The 18,088-nt window shown below is 55.4% G+C and overlaps 1 protein-coding gene across 2 annotated transcripts in view; it reads left to right on the forward strand.

The window, feature by feature from the left end:
• Nucleotides 1-15,996, forward strand: part of ITGB2 (integrin subunit beta 2) — a 29,790-nt gene extending 13,794 nt beyond the window's left edge. For both annotated transcript variants that reach the window (XM_080655448.1, XM_080655449.1), the window contains 15 exons: nucleotides 2,342-2,402; nucleotides 2,669-2,757; nucleotides 3,264-3,444; nucleotides 3,687-3,857; nucleotides 4,602-4,843; nucleotides 5,818-5,973; nucleotides 7,594-7,689; nucleotides 8,885-8,974; nucleotides 9,870-10,010; nucleotides 11,548-11,735; nucleotides 11,842-12,086; nucleotides 12,281-12,500; nucleotides 12,872-13,101; nucleotides 14,800-14,966; nucleotides 15,191-15,996. In XM_080655448.1, coding sequence (XP_080511574.1) covers nucleotides 2,342-2,402; nucleotides 2,669-2,757; nucleotides 3,264-3,444; nucleotides 3,687-3,857; nucleotides 4,602-4,843; nucleotides 5,818-5,973; nucleotides 7,594-7,689; nucleotides 8,885-8,974; nucleotides 9,870-10,010; nucleotides 11,548-11,735; nucleotides 11,842-12,086; nucleotides 12,281-12,500; nucleotides 12,872-13,101; nucleotides 14,800-14,966; nucleotides 15,191-15,253 — 2,340 coding nt within the window. In that variant the 3' untranslated portion in view covers nucleotides 15,254-15,996. The remainder of the gene's footprint in view (nucleotides 1-2,341; nucleotides 2,403-2,668; nucleotides 2,758-3,263; nucleotides 3,445-3,686; nucleotides 3,858-4,601; nucleotides 4,844-5,817; nucleotides 5,974-7,593; nucleotides 7,690-8,884; nucleotides 8,975-9,869; nucleotides 10,011-11,547; nucleotides 11,736-11,841; nucleotides 12,087-12,280; nucleotides 12,501-12,871; nucleotides 13,102-14,799; nucleotides 14,967-15,190) is intronic.
• The last annotated feature ends 2,092 nt before the right edge of the window (nucleotides 15,997-18,088 follow it).

The raw sequence follows: 18,088 nt of genomic DNA on the forward strand, positions 1-18,088 counted from the left end.
GAGGGCTGGCTCCTGGACTCCACAATCTGCCTCTCTCCCTCCGTCTGCCCTCTGAACTCCCAGAGCCACCATGTGCCGGGTGTCCTGCCCCCACTCGCCTGTGGGTTGGGGTGGGGCATCCGCAGTGGCCGTCCCTGTGCTGCAGGGAATTAGAAGTAACGCTGGGGAGAGGGCAGCCCCCCTACCAACCCCTGCCCAGCTTCCTGTGGTCAAGGTCAGGACTTTGTGGCCTGTGGGCCCGGCCCTAACCGAGGTGCACTCCCCTCGCTGTGGGAGGAAGTGCACTGAGCATAATCGTGCCCAGGTCCTGCTGCTGCTCGGGCCTCAGTTTCCCTGTGTGAGACCTGGGGAGGATACAAGCTGGTGGTGGTGAATATTTGGGGGTTCGGGTCTGTGGCCACAGGAGGGAGGGCAGAGCTGCGTTTGCAGGTCCCGCCCCAGACCTGGGGGGATCCATTCACCTCACGAGACCACAGCATGGATGGGACACTTGGGGAGCGGACTCACTGTCCTCTGCTTGGAGCTGCCTCAGCCTCAGAAGTGGGGTGCTATCCTGGGGTCGACTGGACCTTGCACCCTGGGGCAGTGCACATCAGCTGAGCGTTCAGTGGGCACAATCAGGCACCAGTCCAGCCGCCAAACTTTGGGGTGCCCAGATGGAGAGCTGAGACCAGCCTTGGCCTGAGCCCCATGGCCCATGATTGGGAGTCCACAAATGGGGGACCAGAGTGAACCGAAACGGCTTCCCAGGCTGGCTGCTGCTGTGGCCCAGGAACCGGAGAAGCAGGAGTTCTGCTTTCAACCCGTTCTGGAAGAATCTAGGGTTCTGCTTTGACATTTCTGGGTCCTGAGTATAATCTTGGTGGGGAGCCTCCAAAAAGACAGGAACCTGGGGCAGGGTGGGAGAGGAGTGGGGAGGACAGAATCCACCCACAGGGTGCACCCCGAGACCCACGGCAGGGACCACGTGCTCCCAGAGCCCTACAGGCCACGGCAGGAGCCACACAGGCCCCAGAACAGGCAGGTGGGCTCTGGGTTGGGCCTCTGCCAGCCTGGGTAGACCCACACCGACTGGGGGCTCTGAGGCCTCCCTGGAGGCCCACCGCCATGGCAGGGTGTTGGCGGCAGGGCGCCCCAGGAACCTCAGAGGCCCACCCCGCCCCGGGGAGAGCATCTGGCATTTGCGTTACCTTCAGGGTGGGCTGTGTTGATGTTTGCTTCTGATAAAGAATGGCTCCTTCCTGCCTGCCACCTCCCGGTTGGCGGCTTCTCAGCACCTTCTCCGCTTCCTTGGTGTCAGATAAAAGGTCACAGTCAGCTGCAGGGTTCTCAGACCTGGAGGCCACCCACCCAGGAAGCCCAGCCTCCCCTCCCTGGTGTTCTGAAGGATCAGTGCTGCTTTGTGCCCAGCCTGGGTCTGCAGCCCCCGCGACGTCCCCTTTCTGGGCCCTGCCTGGTGGGCGGTGGGTGAGAAGGCCCTGCCTCTGCCTCCAAGAACCAGAACAGAACTAGAACGCTAGGCCTCTGACCCCGCAGCCACATCGCCTCTGGGAGCATCAACAGTGACCACTGCATGAGCCACTTTCCTCGATGCCCTGTCCACGCCTTCCCCCTGGCACTGGGTTTGTAAAGACAACAGGTGTACATCAAGGAAAGCAAAATAACGGCCAGCTAGCTACAGCTAGTGCCTTGGACAGGCAGGTCGCGGCTCTGCATAGCCCTCCCTCACTCCTTAGTGCAGGAGCGCCCAGGTGCAGAGCGCCTTCTCTGCTGCCGCCGCCTGCCCGAGGCTGGGCCTCCCGAGTCTCTGCTCCGAGCTCAGTGCTCAGGGAGAACAAAGGGCCAACGGCCCTGACCCAGGGTGTGTGGCATCAAGTGTGTGTGTGGTAGGTATGCATTTGTTTGTGATGTGTGTGGTGTGTGCCCACATGTATGCATGTGTGTGGTGTGTGGCTCATAAGTGTGTTCTCTGTGTGAACATGCATATGATTGTGTGATGGGTATGGGGGTTTGTACGTGCTTGTGTGCAACTGTGTGCACTTGTGTGGTGTGGGTATGTGGCTGTGGGTGTGCAAGTGCAAGTGGACCCATGTGTGCTACTGGCATGAGGCCCCCTCTGCTCATCCTTGGAGGCCCGGCAGGTCAGGCGTATGATAGCTGCCTTGCAGGGCAGTCACGAAGACTGGCCTGTGCTGGCCTCATCCAGATGCCAAACGCCTCCAGCAGCAGGGACAGGGCCTCCTGGCTCTGCATCTCCAGGCTCATGTGGGAGGGCTCCGTGGGCGGTCAGCCCCAGACTCTGGGGTGTGAGGGCCTGTCACTGAGACCCTTCCCTCCACAGGCAATGCTGCGTCAGCACTCCCTGCTGCTCACCCTGTGGGCTCTGCTCTCCCTCGGGTCTGGTGAGTTCTGTGGGACATTCCTAGTCAGGAATGGTGGGTTCTGCCCGCCAACCCTCCAGGAGGCCCCTCCCTGGATCCTGGCAGACACACGCCCCTGGTTGGTCCCATCCTTCCTGGTCCTTCTGCTATCCCTCCTTCTCCTTCCACACCCTGCTAGCGGGTTGGTCATTTGTCCGCCCCGTCCATGATGGCAGCCCCTTGTGCCAACTGGCTTTCGCACAGGGTCAGCAGCCCTGCTCACAGAGCCGGTCTCATCTCACCCCCAGTCCTCTGCCAGGAGTGCACCAAATACAAGGTCAACACTTGCCGGGACTGCATCGAGTCGGGGCCCGGCTGCGCCTGGTGCCAGAAGCTGGTAAGAGCTTCCTTCCCGGCTAGTCCTGCCACCTCCCGGGCTGGACCCCTTCTCTCAGCCTCTGAAACTGCGGGCACCCAGGACCATCCCCAGGCCCTTTCCTCGTGGGTCAGGAGCAGAACAGGTCTCTGGGTTGCTGACTCACAGGGAGACAGACAGACAGGCCGGACCCCTGTCCTAGGGCAGCTTAGAGGCTGACCAGAGAGTGAGGTTGTGCCAGGTCAGGACAGGCCCCGTGTGGCCTGCTGCTGAAGGCAGTGGCAGAATGACTGCCCCACACTCTGGTGTGGTCTGGGAGCCTCATGGAGAAGCTATCTGAGATGGGTGTCTCCCTGGGGACTGTCCAGCTCCCCACCTCATCCCCATATCATCGGGATGCTTGTCTTGCGGGCCAGAGCAGATGAGGAGGGTCAGCCTCTTCCAGTGACCCTGCAGGTCAGCCTCACACAACTCCCACAGCATGGGCCCCCCATATTTCTCCTCCTTCTTCGTGACTCCCCTCCCAGAACTTCTCCAGGCCAGGGGAGCCCGACTCCGTTCGCTGTGACACGAGGACACAGCTGCTATCTAAGGGCTGTGCAGCCGATGACATCATGGACCCCAGAAGCCTCGCTGAGACCAAGGAGAACCAGCAGGGGGGCCAGAAGCAGCTGTTCCCACAGAAAGTGACGCTCTACCTGAGACCAGGTAGGCTTGGTTCTGACTGGGGTTCTGTGGCTGGGGACCCGGGTGTCTTTCAGCCCTGTGTTCTTTGTAAAAAGGAGGAAAAAATCACCTAGAAAACACCCTTCTATTCCTCTCTCAGAAGGCCAGGTACTCCTGGCAGAGTAAAGGTTCTGATAAGTCCCGCAGCCAGCAACCCGAGTAACCATTTAAACCAGCTTTGCCCAAACCGACTTGCCCCTCACTCTCTCCCATCTCCACGGCAGGTCAGGAGGCTGTGTTCAATGTGACCTTCCGGCGCGCCAAGGGCTACCCCATCGACTTGTACTACCTGATGGACCTGTCCTACTCCATGCTCGATGACCTCATCAATGTCAAGAAGCTGGGGGGGGACCTCCTCCGGGCCCTCAACGAAATCACCGAGTCTGGCCGCATTGGTGAGGTCAATGCACCGAGTACTGCCTAGAATCTCAGCTGGCCCTGCTGCCCACACACCTCCTCCCACCCATGTCCTGAGGGACAGGGTGCTGGGGGTTCATGCGTGTCCCTATTTGCATCCTCACCAAGGCCATACCAGGGGCTGGCTCTCCTGACACTGCCTCTCCCTCCCTCTCCTCTCCCTCTGTCTCCTTTTGTTTGTTTTCAATATGTTTGAAAGACAATAGTCCTACAGTGCTGGTTATTAAAAAATTAAAGATCACAAGCGTATATAGACTGCAGAGAAATCACAGCGTTAATGAAATAACCACACACACACACACACACACACACACACACACACACACGCACAGCCCTGACCTCCAGGCCAAGGGGCCTCAGCTCTAGACAAGCAGGGACTCATTTACAAAGTGCATGTGTGTGAGGGAAATGGAGCATCCCACCCTCATCTCTGCCTCCCTCCGGGCGGTTGTCTCCACGTATGGGGACACACACACACACACACACACACACACACACACTCACATACATACCTAATTACACATGTGCACACACTTGGACACACACACCCCATGGGCGATCTTACCTTCTCCCCCGCTCTGTATCAAGTAGGGAAACTGAGGCTCTTCCACCCTCATCGCCCCCCCTTCCATCCTCCCCCCTCCCCCCGCAGGCTTGTGTCCCTGCCCTCCCACCACCTGGTGCCACCTCTGCCTCCCACACTTACCCTTGCTGTCCCTCAGGCTTCGGGTCCTTTGTGGACAAGACAGTGCTCCCCTTTGTCAACACGCACCCCGAGAAGCTCCGGAACCCGTGCCCCAACAAGGAGAAGGAGTGCCAGCCCCCATTTGCCTTCAAGCATGTGCTGAAGCTCACGGACAACTCCAACCAGTTCCAGACAGAGGTCGGGAAGCAGCTGATCTCTGGGAACCTGGACGCCCCTGAGGGCGGACTGGATGCCATGATGCAGGTCGCAGCCTGCCTGGTAAGGCCCTGTCCCTGCTCCGTCCCTGGATCTCCCCGATGGGGACCTCAGTCCCGCAGCCTCAGGTGCCACCTTCACCTTGAACACCCTTAGGTGTCACCCAGAAATGTCACTATCAGTTTGTGGTGTGGGGAACATCTTCTCAAGCCTAATTATGAGCAAAGGATCTTGTAAGACCACCGAGCAGTCAGATCCTGGCGGTTCCTGGAGCAGAATCACTCCCAACCTCATTGCCCCTTGGGAAATAAGGGGCGTCCTCTGAGGTTCTACCACGTTGTGTGGCTTAGGCGGCCATGTCTGGCCTATCCCTCCCCCACTGGCCTCCCTGCCCCTGGCTGCCCGCTGGCCTGCGGAGTCCTGCCTTGTCAGCCCACTCACTGGATTTATGATGTAAATAGTACAATACCACCGGCCCCATATTTTTAACCACTCAGTCCCGATCCTTTGCAAACTGGCTTCCAATCCTCCAGCTTCTCTGCGGATTGTCCCTGCGTCGCAGGCACACACTTCATTTGTGTGCGATGTCACAGTGATGACATGCGTGTTATGAATGTGCCTGACTCATCTCCCATTTCGGGGCCCCTTGAGTTCTTTGCTCTTTGTGTCTGCAGTGTTTTTACGTTTCTTTCCTTCTTTGGGAATAGTTCCTTCGGATTTAGGCTCAGGTCTGCACTGATTGGGCCTCAGAGGACTACGTGTTTTCATATAAACAGGCTTTGCAGCTCCCCTCAGTGTCCCACACATTCGCTGGGCATTTGGGAACTTGTCATTGTAAAGACGTACCTCCAGCCCCAGGCACTGGAGCCTGGACCCGAGTCAAGAAGCTGGTCCCGGCCTGGGTCCTGTCTCTGCGTTGTCCCGCCTGGAAGCCCCCCGGGGGTGGGAGAGGGAGAGGGGCACAGCACTTTGTCAACTCTCCTTTGTGAGGTTCCCCATGGAGGAAACCGAGGCAGGTAACCCCACCTTCTTCTCAGGAGGAAATTGGCTGGCGCAATGTCACGCGGCTGCTGGTGTTCGCCACGGACGATGGCTTCCACTTTGCAGGCGATGGGAAGCTGGGAGCCATCCTCACCCCCAACGATGGCCACTGCCACCTGGAGGACAGCATGTACAAAAGAAGCAATGAGTTTGTGAGTGGCCCTCCCCGGGGTCCTCATTGGGAGGGGACATAGCACAAGGGACTGCAGAGGAAACACTGGCCGAAAGGGGAAGTCCAGGGGTGTCTGTAGTTCTGTCCAGGGAGACCGGAGACGTCACTCCAGGCCAGCTGAGGGAGCACATCTGGAGGGTCAGAGGGGTGGGGAAGTGGGGTGCAGCCGCGGGCCTGAGCCACCACCTTTTACCTGGCCTGCTGTGAACGATGCTCTGCACCCTGACATCGTAAACTCTGGGTGCTGCGAAGCAATCAGGCGATCCCCACCCAGAGCCTATAGACTGCAGGGGAGGGTGTTGGTGGGTAGAGTTCAGGGGTCCACAACTTGGACAGGAAAGAGATACCACCTGAAGTTCTGGTGAACCTCTGCCTGAAACTGAGACTGTCCTCATTTATGAGAATAAGGTGCCCGGTGCTGGGGGTGGCTGTGAGGCTTTGCCCCTGATAGAAGTCAGAGGAATCCCCAGCACCACACAAGCACAGAGACTCCAAAGTTATGTTCACTCTCATCTCTACTTTGCACGTCGCGGAATGGTGACTGGCCGTTAGGTTTCTTCTTTAGGGCACTGATACAGAGCACGCCACCTGTTTAACATTTTCTTGTCAACGGATGGCTGTCGGTGCCAGTTCCATGCCAACGGGAATCACCACGTGCAAACAGCTCAATTATGATAAAGCATGACTGTGAGGTTGCCCGGGGTGGCCCCTCAGCCCTGGTGTTGCGGCTTGGCCCCCCTCGGGCTAGACAGCGCTGCTCTGCTCCAGTCCACAGTGGTCCAGTCTGCTGAGTGGCTCCGCTCTGCTCAAGTGTTAACAGGGAAACACAGTCTTTGGTGGAAAGGGAAAATGCCACCCCAACCAGGCTAGATGGGAGCTGACTTATATAGAGAGAAGTCCCTGCCCCTGATCACTGATTGGCTCCTTCTCAGGCAAATGAGCATTCCAAATCCTCACTGTTTGATTGGTCCAACAAGCACTACCCCGACTGATCAGAATGGAGCCACTCTGATTGGTCAGGGAAGATGCTGATGAGGATCTAACTGTGTAGTGCCAATTGGACCTGGAAAGTCTCAGTCCAACTAGTTGAAATAAAATTCCAGGAACTTCTTTGTAAGAACTGCCTCCGATGGCAGGAGCGTAGTGCAGGCAAGTGGGAGCCGGGAGGAGGGGGTCAGTGGGGGAAAAAGAGGATCATCTGTAATATTTTCAACAATAAAGATTAATTTTTTTACAAAACTGAGGCAGGCAGTTTAGTGCAGGCTTCTCCCTGAAGTGTGTCATGCATGAGAGGCCCCTGTTCAGTAATGGCTTCTAGGTTCTCTTTTTAAATTTGAGCCCAGTTACACTAAGAGCCCTTCTTGCAAGTTATCGTTCTGCTCAGTGTCAACATTCTTAACTGTGTTTTAATATTACTGGTTTCCCTCTTAATCCTACTACTTTATGCATTTGTCAGTATCATTCGGAAGGGCTCCACGGACAGCACGTGGAAGGGCTCAGCCTCTGGGCCCCGCGTAGCCACCTCTGCTGTGTGGTGTGGGTGGCTGGCCTGGGCAGCTTGCCTGGCCTTGGGCTATCTGATTGGGTGTCTCCTCTTCAGGACTACCCGTCGGTGGGCCAGCTGGCACATAAACTGGCTGAAAACAACATCCAGCCCATCTTTGCTGTAACCAAGAAAATGGTGAAAACCTATGAAGTAAGTGGCCTTGAGGTCTGGAGCAATAGGGCAGGACACAGACATTTCAGCGTTACCACAGGCTGAGTTCTGCTTCTGCGTGCTGGGCGTCTGGGGCAGGAGGCCACACGGGGCCACGCGGGGTCAGAACACAATTCTGCACTCAGAACTTAGGACCTCCGGTTTAGGAGCATAAACACTGTTGTTAGGGAGTCCGAGGCCTCTTTCTGCCACATGATATTTCTGTGTGGATGAAAGAGGATGGTTTCCCTGGAAATTTAGCATATTTGTGGCGTACATCTTGGCATTGGTTCTGACATTTTCATTTTGCTTCAACATAGCAAGTGTTGTGGATTAGTCCCGCTTTGTCAAACCACAGCAGAGACCCACAGCTGGGGGGGAGGGAGTGGGTGGTGGAGGCTGGAGGGGGTTGGTGGCCAGGCTGTAACAGCCCTCGTGAGCTCCACGGAGGTGACTGAACTCCACTCTGGGGAGTCACAGCAGGCCTTTGAGGAAATTGACCCAACCATCAATTCTGTAAGAGAAAGTGTTGGAGTCATCATCCATGAGTGATGGTGAGACCCTTGAACCAGGCTAAGGTGAGTATGTGGGAGGAAGTGGCCAAAGGTTCCCTGGAGGCTGGCCTCAGGTCTGTCTGCATTAGAGGTGCTCGGGCCTGCTAACCCACGGACATAGTCGAACCAGCTGACCCTGGCCTGCTAGAGCAGATGATCACATTGTCTCTAACACGATCACTATTAAAATTGAATTACATCAACTCATTGAAATGCTCCAAACTTACCCCTTCCCACTGCTTTGGCATATTTCCTATAACCTATGCTCTGATTGTTTGTGCCACTCATATCTGTGTAGTGGGAACACTGTCTAACCGTGGCAAGCCACATCTCTCCATAGCTCTATGTTCAGTGATATCAGTAGTGTGAAATCCACCCAGGTGGAGTATTTACACCAAGGAAATTGGCAAACGCTACAACTCAGGGTTTTTCCCCCTGAGAACCCGATGTTAACAATTTACCAGCACACCACTGACCAGGCACTGTCTTAAAGACTATAAGAAATCGTGTGGAGGGGGTGATAGTTTGAATCATCTTACAGGCAAGAGGGAACCCTCTGGGGTGTTACCAACCGGTAGATGCTGAGGTTTCCATGGCCCCAGAGTTCCACCTGTGACCCACCTGGTCTTCTTGCCTTGTAGAAGCTCACTGAGATTATCCCCAAATCGGCGGTTGGGGAGCTGTCAGACGACTCCAGCAACGTGGTCCAGCTCATTAAGGACGCCTACAATGTGAGTCCCTAGGTGCTTTGCTGCGGGCCAGACACTCAGCACAGATGCCAGCCCCTGCAGGTCAATAAAAGGGTGGCCTGGACAGGAGTGCATTGTATGCAACACCCTTGGGCCTTGTGAACAAACTGACCCTGGGCTTCCCACAGGGCAGCTGCGTCCTGTCGTGTTGATGGCGTGGTATGTGCCACATCTGACCCTCACCAGTGTCTTCTCTGAAACATGGACCCCAGGTTCATGGCCAAAGGTCCTGATGGCTTCACCGAGCCAAGCTCTCTGGGAGCACCCGATAAACACTGAAGCCATTGCCTTTAGTTAGAGCCCCATTGAGGAGGTTCTGATGGCTCCTTGTATGCTCTTGGAGCCCTGTACCCCCAAAATGGGCCCTCCTGAACCCCAGCTGCTGCCTGTGGATGTTCCCATCTTTTCTGAAATGGTGCTCATTCACCATCTTTCTGCCCACCCCCCCCCCCCGACTCTGTCTTTCTTTTTCTCTATTCCTCTCTGGTCTCTCCCACTTTTTTGTCTCTCTGACTGTCTTTCGGTCTCATTCTCTCTGTCTCTGTCTCCCATGCACCTAAATAGTTTTCCACTTCTACCTGTGACAGGCACTGGGAATTCAGTGGTGAGTGGGATGGCCAAGCCCCCATTCTCATGGGGTTGTGATCAGTCTCCATGTTGGTCCTCTCACTGGCCTGTCTTGAGGGCAGGGCCGTGGTGTTGGTAACCCCAACACTTGCTGCACGGACACAGGACCAAGCACCTACCCAGCTCTCAGCGTGCCTGTGGGCGAAGGGAGAGGGATGCGAAATGGGAAGGTGTGCAAAAGCCATCGCCTGGAAAGGCCTGGGGATAGCAGAATGATCCTCCTTAATCAGCAGCCACTCTTTGCCCACAGAAACTCTCCTCCAGAGTCTTTCTGGATCATAACACCCTCCCCGACACCCTGAAAGTCACCTACGACTCCTTCTGCAGTAACGGAGTTTCGCAAGTGAACCAGCCTAAAGGGGACTGTGATGGTGTACAGATCAACGTTCCGGTGAGGTTCCATCCCAACATTCCCCCAGTGACAGCTAGAAGGAAGTGCACCCAGGTAAAAGGGAAGGGCGTAGGAACAAGTCAGGGGCAGGAGCCCCAGGTCCACCAGAGGTTCAGTTCCCTTCCTTTAAAATCCCCTCAGAGGCGATATGGTGTAAGTTTATATCTTACCTGTTAAGAGGGAGCAGATGGTGCACTTAGCACCGTCCTTGGCAGGAGCATCCTAGTTATCAACACCGAAGACTTCCCTAGTATAGCCCTAATGACCGCGAGGTCTGCAGCGCCCCCTGGGAGCAGACGATGGAACAGCGTGTCCCCTCAGAGAAGGGCATTCTTTTCACATACTATGCATCTGGGTTGGTTTTCCTGATTTATGGTTTTGTTTGTTTGCTGAAAACATTAAAGCATGGGTCAAGCAGATGAATAGAAATAAGCACTGACTTATTTCCCTAGTATTTTAAATTTATTATGACCATAACAATTAAATTTTTCTTTCACTGGCTGTGAACTAGTATTTAGCAAAATAGTTGCTTATATTACATTTTACAACATAACATTACGATTCCTTCAAACATGTTACTTACTAAATGTTACATGTGAATTTTTTGCCAAAATATCTCCTTCTTGCCCTACATGATTCACACGGGAATTTATTCAATCCTGTGGTTGACTGCTTGCTTCTTATACACACATTTTTCCTGACATTTCTGCTTGTTGTTAATGTACCATTTGGGAATTCATTAAAATTGATTTGGGGGTGCCTTTGCTCTCTTTTTAAAAATATATTTTTATTGATTTCAGAGAGGAATGGAGAGGGAGAGAAAGATAGAAACACCAATGATGAGAGAGAGTCATTGATTGGCTGCCTCCTGCATGCATTGAGCCCACAACTGGGGCATGTGCCCAACCATGAATCGAATCGTGACCTTCGGGTTCATGGTCGACAATCAACCACTGAACCACGGCTGGGCAGGGGGTGCCTTGCTCTCCACAGGCCAGCGCTCCCTGAAGCTCAGTGCTGGTGACCACTTCAAGTGTGCCTGTGGCTGGTGGGGACTGTGCTCCGTCCCAACTCTGTCCTCTCAGGCATGATCTTGACCCTTTATTCAAGGTCAGAACACAATTCTGCACTCAGAACTTAGGCCCTCCGGTGGGATTCAGGCACCTTAGCATGCTGGACTTAGGGACAAAGTATATGTTCTTTACAAAGTCACTTTAAAATCCTTTAGAACACTTGTGCCATAGAAAGTATTCTAAGAACCATCTCCCAGCCCAAGTCCCAGCCAGAAACGGTGGGTCGGTGGGTCGGTGGGTCGGTGGGTCAGTGGGTCAGGGAGCCCCATGCGCCTGCTACCGCCATGTTCCAGTATCTCACCGTTTTCTCATCTCCAGTCCCAAGTTCCAGAGAAACGCTGAGCATTCTGTGTCTCCCCCTGCCCCAACCCCCATCGACTCCCTCTTGGGACCCTGAGGCCTGCATCCTTCATGCCTGGAAGCAGGGTCCTGACCTCTCCTGAGCCCTGTTGTTCCCCACACAGGTCACCTTCCAGGTGAAGGTCACAGCCACAGAGTGTGTCCAGGAGCAGTCATTTGTCATTCGGGCACTGGGCTTCACAGACACGGTGACCGTGAGCATACATCCCCAGTGCGAGTGCCAGTGCAGGGACCGGAGCCAGGACCGCAGCATCTGTGGTGGCAAGGGCTCCGTGGAGTGTGGCATCTGCAAGTGAGCCCTCCCCCCGCCCCCCCCCCCCCACCTTCTGGGGTAGGAGCCACACACAGCAGCAGAAGCCCTGGGGGAGGAGCCCTGAGCCGTGTCCCTCCCATTCCAGGTGCGATGCTGGCTACCTGGGGAAGAACTGTGAGTGCCAGACTCAGGGCCGGAGCAGCCAGGATCTGGAAGGAAGCTGCCGGAAAGACAACAGCTCCATCATTTGCTCGGGGCTGGGGGACTGCATCTGTGGGCAGTGCGTGTGCCACACGAGCGACGTGCCCAACAAGAAGATCTTTGGGCATTTCTGCGAGTGTGACAACGTCAACTGCGAGCGCTACAATGGCAAAATCTGCGGGGGCCCCGGTGAGTTCTCTGTGGTGGTGCTGGGGGGCTCCGGTGAGTTCTCTGTGGTGGTGCTGGGGGGCTCCGGTGAGTTCTCTGTGGTGGTGCTGGGGAGAGAGGGACAAACAGATCCGCAGGAGCAGGTCCTGGGTGTGGGCCCTGGTGAGTGGAAGGCTGGGCGGGGGTGACTCTGCGGTGGCCCCGCTGTCTCCCAGATCGTGGGGAATGCCGCTGCGGCAAGTGCCTCTGCAAACCGGACTTCGAGGGCTCGGCCTGCCAGTGCCACAAGTCCACAGAAGGCTGCCGAGACGCAAAGGGGTCCGTCTGCAGTGGCCGCGGCCAGTGCCTCTGCAACGTGTGCCAGTGCGACAAGCACTACCAGCTGCCCTTTTGTGAGGAGTGCCTGGGATGCTCGTCGCTCTGCAGCGAGAACGTGTAAGTGCTCCCTCCACTGGACCGGTGCCCGTGCCAGCTCCCAGCAGAAACCCACGGCCCGGCTGAGGCCCCAGGGGGCAGTGGGGGCCTTCCTCACCTGCTGCTGTCCTTCAGCTCCGGTCGCTGCCCATCTTGGGCCCCATCTGTCAGGCTTCCAGGTCCCAGGGGCTCTGCCCACCTCCCTCCCCAGAGCACCACCTCCTCCCCAGGCACACAGGCACCAGTGTCAGCCCCACAGCACCCAGGCCCAGCCCCACCTGCCACCCTGGTGCCCAGACTCTGGCCCTCTCTCATGCTTCACACCCTGGCACATGCTCTCACACCATCTCACTCCCGGTTGTACGCATGCTCACTCAGTGGCTCTTCCACAGCTCCTGTGCCGAGTGCCTGAAATTTGACAAGGGCCCCTTCATGAAGAACTGCAGTGTGGCGTGTCAGAGCCTGAAACTGCTGAGCGTGCCCCATGAGCCGGGTTGGTCCAAGAACCCCAAGCTGACCCGGAAGTGCAAGGAGCGGGACTCAGAGGGCTGCTGGCTGACCTACACCCTGTGGCAGTTGGAGGGGAGGGGCCAATATCACATCCACGTGGACGAGATTCGAGGTGAGGCCCTGCCAGGTGGGACATGGGGGCCGTAACTCTGGCTGCTGTGCAGGGCCCTCTCCTTGTGGGAAGGCAGACTGGCGGGGTCAGGAGGGGGTCCCGGACTGTGGTCCACCTGCCCCAGACCCTCTCCCCGTCTCTGACCTCACCTCCTGGTGCATGACAGGCAGTGGATGGATTGTGCCCTTGGCTCAAGGGGACAGGACACCGCTGGAGGGAATTCATGACCCAAGCTAGTGGTCACCCACGGACACTGACCCAGTCCTGGAGCCCCGTCCAGGGACAGCTATGTGGCCTGTGGTGGACAATTTGCATGCTCAGAGCTCAGCCCTGGAGTGGGGGTCCAGGGGCCCTGAGCGACCAGGTGCTGCATTTCCCAAGCGCTGCTCACTGTCCGCTTACTCAGCTCGGGGTCAGTACCAGGCCCCAAAAATGGTGAAGGATATGGAAACACCAATCCTGTCATCACGGGTTTCATGTGCAATGGGTTTGGACCCCCTCAACCAACACCTCAGAACACTGGTGCCACGATGGGGGGCCTCCGGCTGGGGACCCAAGGTGCAAAGGCCATATCAGTGGATCTTCCTGAGATCAGAGGTTAACAGGTCTCTCTGAGGAGGACACATTGCAGCTCAGAGCAGAGGATGAGAGCATCCAGACACGGGGGATAGAGGGTGTGCCGTCAGAGGCCTGTCACTCGAGGGCCCTGTGAGTCCTGGGAGGCCTTCGGGTCTCTTTTCAAACATAGTAGGGAGCCCTTAGCAGAATTTCAGGAGAGTGAGGGACACATCTGAACTGTGTTTTCAAAAACCAGACGCAGACCCGTCGGGGAGGAGGGGCGGGGAGAGTGAACATAGGACTTTGAGGGGCCAGGTGGACACAGACCTGGATGGGCTGCTTGAGGTCAGGTTGCTAAATTTGAAGATGGATGGGGTGGGTTGGGCTGGGTCCTGGAGTACTGAGATCAGAGGAGGGACCTGCCCATAGATGGAACATGGGGACCTAACCAGGAGAAATGAGGGGCAGGTGCAGGATCCACAGGCCATGACAGGTGGTGGGTTAGGTCAGTGGTCGGCAAACTGCGGCTCGCGAGCCACATGGGTTAGGTTAATTTCCAGGAGGTACATGGAGTAACAATGACAGAGCATATGTGGGATGCTGGGACTTACGGTAAACAGATTCCCATGGGATGGTTTAAGGGCTTTAGACAAGCAGCATGGGGAGCCCACAAACTCTCAGCACCCCCACCCTGTTCCCTCTCAAAGAGGCTGAGGGGGCACAGAGCTGGGATGCCTGGCCGCTCATATGACTGCACATGGACCAGCAGTGCACCGTGGCCCTTGCTAGACTGAGACCTGCTCTCAGCTCCCTTCCCTACAATGAGCCCTCGTGTGGCCTGGAGAGCACAGCCTGTTCACAACCCGTGTCCCACCCATGCTCTGCCCTGGTTGGCTGGTAACCTGGGCCCTCTTTCTTGGTAAACAAGAGTCCTCACAGTTGCATTTGGAACTGCATGGCCTGGCCTTGTCCCCAGCCTTGCCCTGACCCAGAGTGGGTCAGACTGTTCGCTCAACTACCAGTGGCTGCAAGCTCTGTCCACCTGAGCACTGTGCGGTGACCTGCGGTGGGGCATGCACGAGGCCTGGTAGTTGGGGAGGGCCTGACACTCCGTGTGCATGTGCTTCCTCCTCACCTTAGAGTGTCCAAAAGGTCCCAATGTAGGCGCCATCGTGGGTGGCACTCTGGCAGGAGTCGTGCTGATTGGCGTCCTCCTGCTGGTCGTCTGGAAAGCTCTGACCCACCTGACTGACCTCAGGGAGTACAAGCGCTTTGAGAAGGAGAAGCTCAAGTCTCAGTGGAACAACGTGAGTGGCTATCCCTGGGGGCCCGAGGCAGCTGGTCCCGCATGGAGGGTCTCACCCTCTGGTCCCTATGTAACCCCCACACGTGGCTACCGCCTGTCCCCCATCCTCAGAGCTGCTGAGTGCAAGCCCTGCCAATGGGACTAGCTAGAACCTGCAGGAAGGTCACCCCGATCTAAGCTTTTCCCTTCCCTGTGCTCACAAGTCTCATTTGCTTTTCTCACCAGGATAACCCCCTTTTCAAGAGTGCCACCACAACAGTCATGAACCCCAAGTTTGCTGAGAGTTAGGGGCACTGGTGAAGATAAGGTCGTCTGAGCCGACCAGATGGAATCACCTCCAGACCACGTCTCCTCCATCAGGCTGACTGTGACCCTGCTCCATGGATGTGGCTTGCAACGCCTGACAATTTCATCTATTAACTAGAAATCCACTATTATTTTCTGCCCTCAGAATGACAGCTATGCCCTGGCTGGTTTTCCTTAGTCGTTAGAGCGTTGGCCCACGCACCCAAGGGTCATGGGTTCAGTTTCCGATCATGGGCACATACCTTGCTTGCAGGTTTCCCAGCCCCAGTAGGGGCCCATGCAGGAGGCAACCAATTGATGTCTCTCTCACACATCAATGTTTCCCTCTCTCTCTCTCTCTCTCTCTCTCTCTCTCTCTCTCTCTCTCTCTCTCCCCCTCCTCCCTCCCTTCCACTCTCCCTGGAAATCATTGGAAAAGATAGCCTCAGGTGAGGATTAAAAAAAAAAGAGACAGATATGACAGAGTGATTATACGGACTCCTCAGGAGACGCAGTTCCCCCTTCTGACTGGTACGACCTTCTGATAGAGACTTGGAAAAGGGATTGCTGGAGTCTTATGAGGTTCGATCCATGTTTTCCTGTGTAAAAATGAGGATGGTGGTCTGATGAAAGGTGGTAAAAACATATTTATATTTGCACTTATCAGGGTATAAAATCACACCCATTGATTCCACTGTTCCCCAATCATGTGTATAGAAAACATTAATAAATTTTCCTAGAATCTCTCCATGGGAGCTTGCTCTGCAGGCTATGTCCTCCCTCCCCCACCCCACTCTCAACACGCTTAAAGGGTTCATGTCAACTTCAATCCCTGGCCCAGGGCTCAGCTTTCCTGTCTCCTTCCTCACCTGTTGGCCATGCATGCAAGGCCTCTCTTAGTCCCAGTCCCTGCCCCCCATGTAAGCAGATTTCAGAAGACATGGGGCCCCACCAAATAGGGTCCCTACGGAGCCTGAACAGGGGGGAGAAAGCCCAGAAATGAGCATCCCTTACCTCCTCTCCAGGTCTTACCTGCTCTTGGAGGAAAGGGGTATGGGAAGCAAGTGAGTTTAAGGTGAGTGGTTTTCCCCTAACCATCTCCTAGGGGTACCTGGAAGTCATGGCTGATCAGTGCCATTTGGCCAAGTGAACCAGCCAAACCTGTGTACTTACCGTCATGGCCTTATCCCAGAGTGAGAACCAGACACGGGGGCACCTGCCAGTTGGCACCGTGTCAGCAGGGTCTGGGTGTAGCCAGTGAGAGCCCATCAGGGTGGGGAATCCAGGGGTCCCAGGAAAGGGCCAGGGTCTCTAGGACTTTAACACCCTCTGCACCCACCTTAGCGTTTCGTGTCACTCATCTCCATGCCGCACAGACAGGAGAGATGATGGATGTGGACACAGGGTTGTGAATTGTGAGTCCACATTCTCATACATAAACATACTGTCAGATAATGTTAGTCCTTACTTTCTTCTCTGGAAACATATAGTTCTTTATTACAATCCCAGCATAACTCTTGATTTTAAAACATCCATTTGTTCATAAAGCACTAATGGAGCATGGCTAAGTGCCTGTCACCGTGAAGGAAACATGGACAAACACGGATACATTCCTGCCCTCATGGAGATGCATGTAACACATAGCCAGTACAAAGTTACAAATGACATGTGCTGGGAAGGAAAGCACGTGACAGACTTAGAGCAAGATCAAAGGAAGCAGAGGATCCAAGACGGCAGCAGAGTAGGTGGAAGTTACATTCACCTCCTCCCAGGACCAAACTGGAATTACACCTAAAGTATAGAACAATCAACCTGAATAAGCAGCTGAGGACCAGCGGAGCAAAAGTCTTATAACCAAGGATTTACAGGAGAAGCCCCTTGGCAACTGGTAGGAAGGGTAGAGACATAAAAAGAGCTGGCCCCCTCCCCACATGCAGCAGCTGAGAATCTGGAGGGTCGTCTCAGCTGTAAAGGTAGCCCCTAAGGAGCTTGGTGTCTCAACCCCACACCAGGATCCCCAGCTCAGAACACCAGATGCGGGAAGAGGCGCTCACATAACAGCTGGCTGTATAAATCAGTGGGAATTCTGTCTGCCAGGGGAAGACAGAGAGTCTGCTAGAGACCCAGTGACTACTCACCTTGACCATGACTTAGAGATTGGTGATCAGTTCATCCTGTGAGGTTACTTCCCATTACTGATTTAATACAGAGCCCCTTTTTCCTTCATGGGAGTGTGGTGGGGGTGTGACTGGAGAGGGGATGGAGGTGTGTGGGTGAATGGTCAGGGATGAGGGTGCCTAGAGCAGGGCTCTAGAGGATTTGTGGGGGGTTCAGTGATGAATGGCCCGCTAGTGAGGACAGCAGAGGGTTGGGGGGCGTCTTTCTTCCAGGCGGGATTCTGGCCAAGTATTTGCTCTGAGTGGCCCTCAGAATCAAGCTAGGGGAGGCTGTGGCACAGTCAGTTCCTGGGGACACCTTCCAGGACTTCTTCACCTTTTTAGGGTCAAGGCTGCGGCACACCCCCTACTCTTCCAAATACCATTCACAACCGTGCAGGCAAATTAAAAGACAGTGGCCCTAGCCCGCCCAGTGTGGTTCAGTGGTTGAGCACTGACCTATAAACCAGAAGGTCAGTTCAATTCCCAGTCTGGGCACATGCCCAAGTTGCAGGCTCCATCTCCAGTAGAGGGCGTGTGGGAGCAGCCAATCAATGATTCTCAACATTGATGTTTCTCTCTCTCTCTCTCTCTCTCTCTCTCTCCCTCCCGCTTCCTCTCTGAAATCAATAAAAATATATTTAAAAAAAAAGACAAGGACCCTAGCACCGACCATACCTTT

The sequence above is a fragment of the Plecotus auritus genome (genome assembly GCF_963455305.1).
Source record: "Plecotus auritus genome assembly, chromosome: 2".
In the NCBI taxonomy this organism is placed as follows: domain Eukaryota; kingdom Metazoa; phylum Chordata; class Mammalia; order Chiroptera; family Vespertilionidae; genus Plecotus; species Plecotus auritus.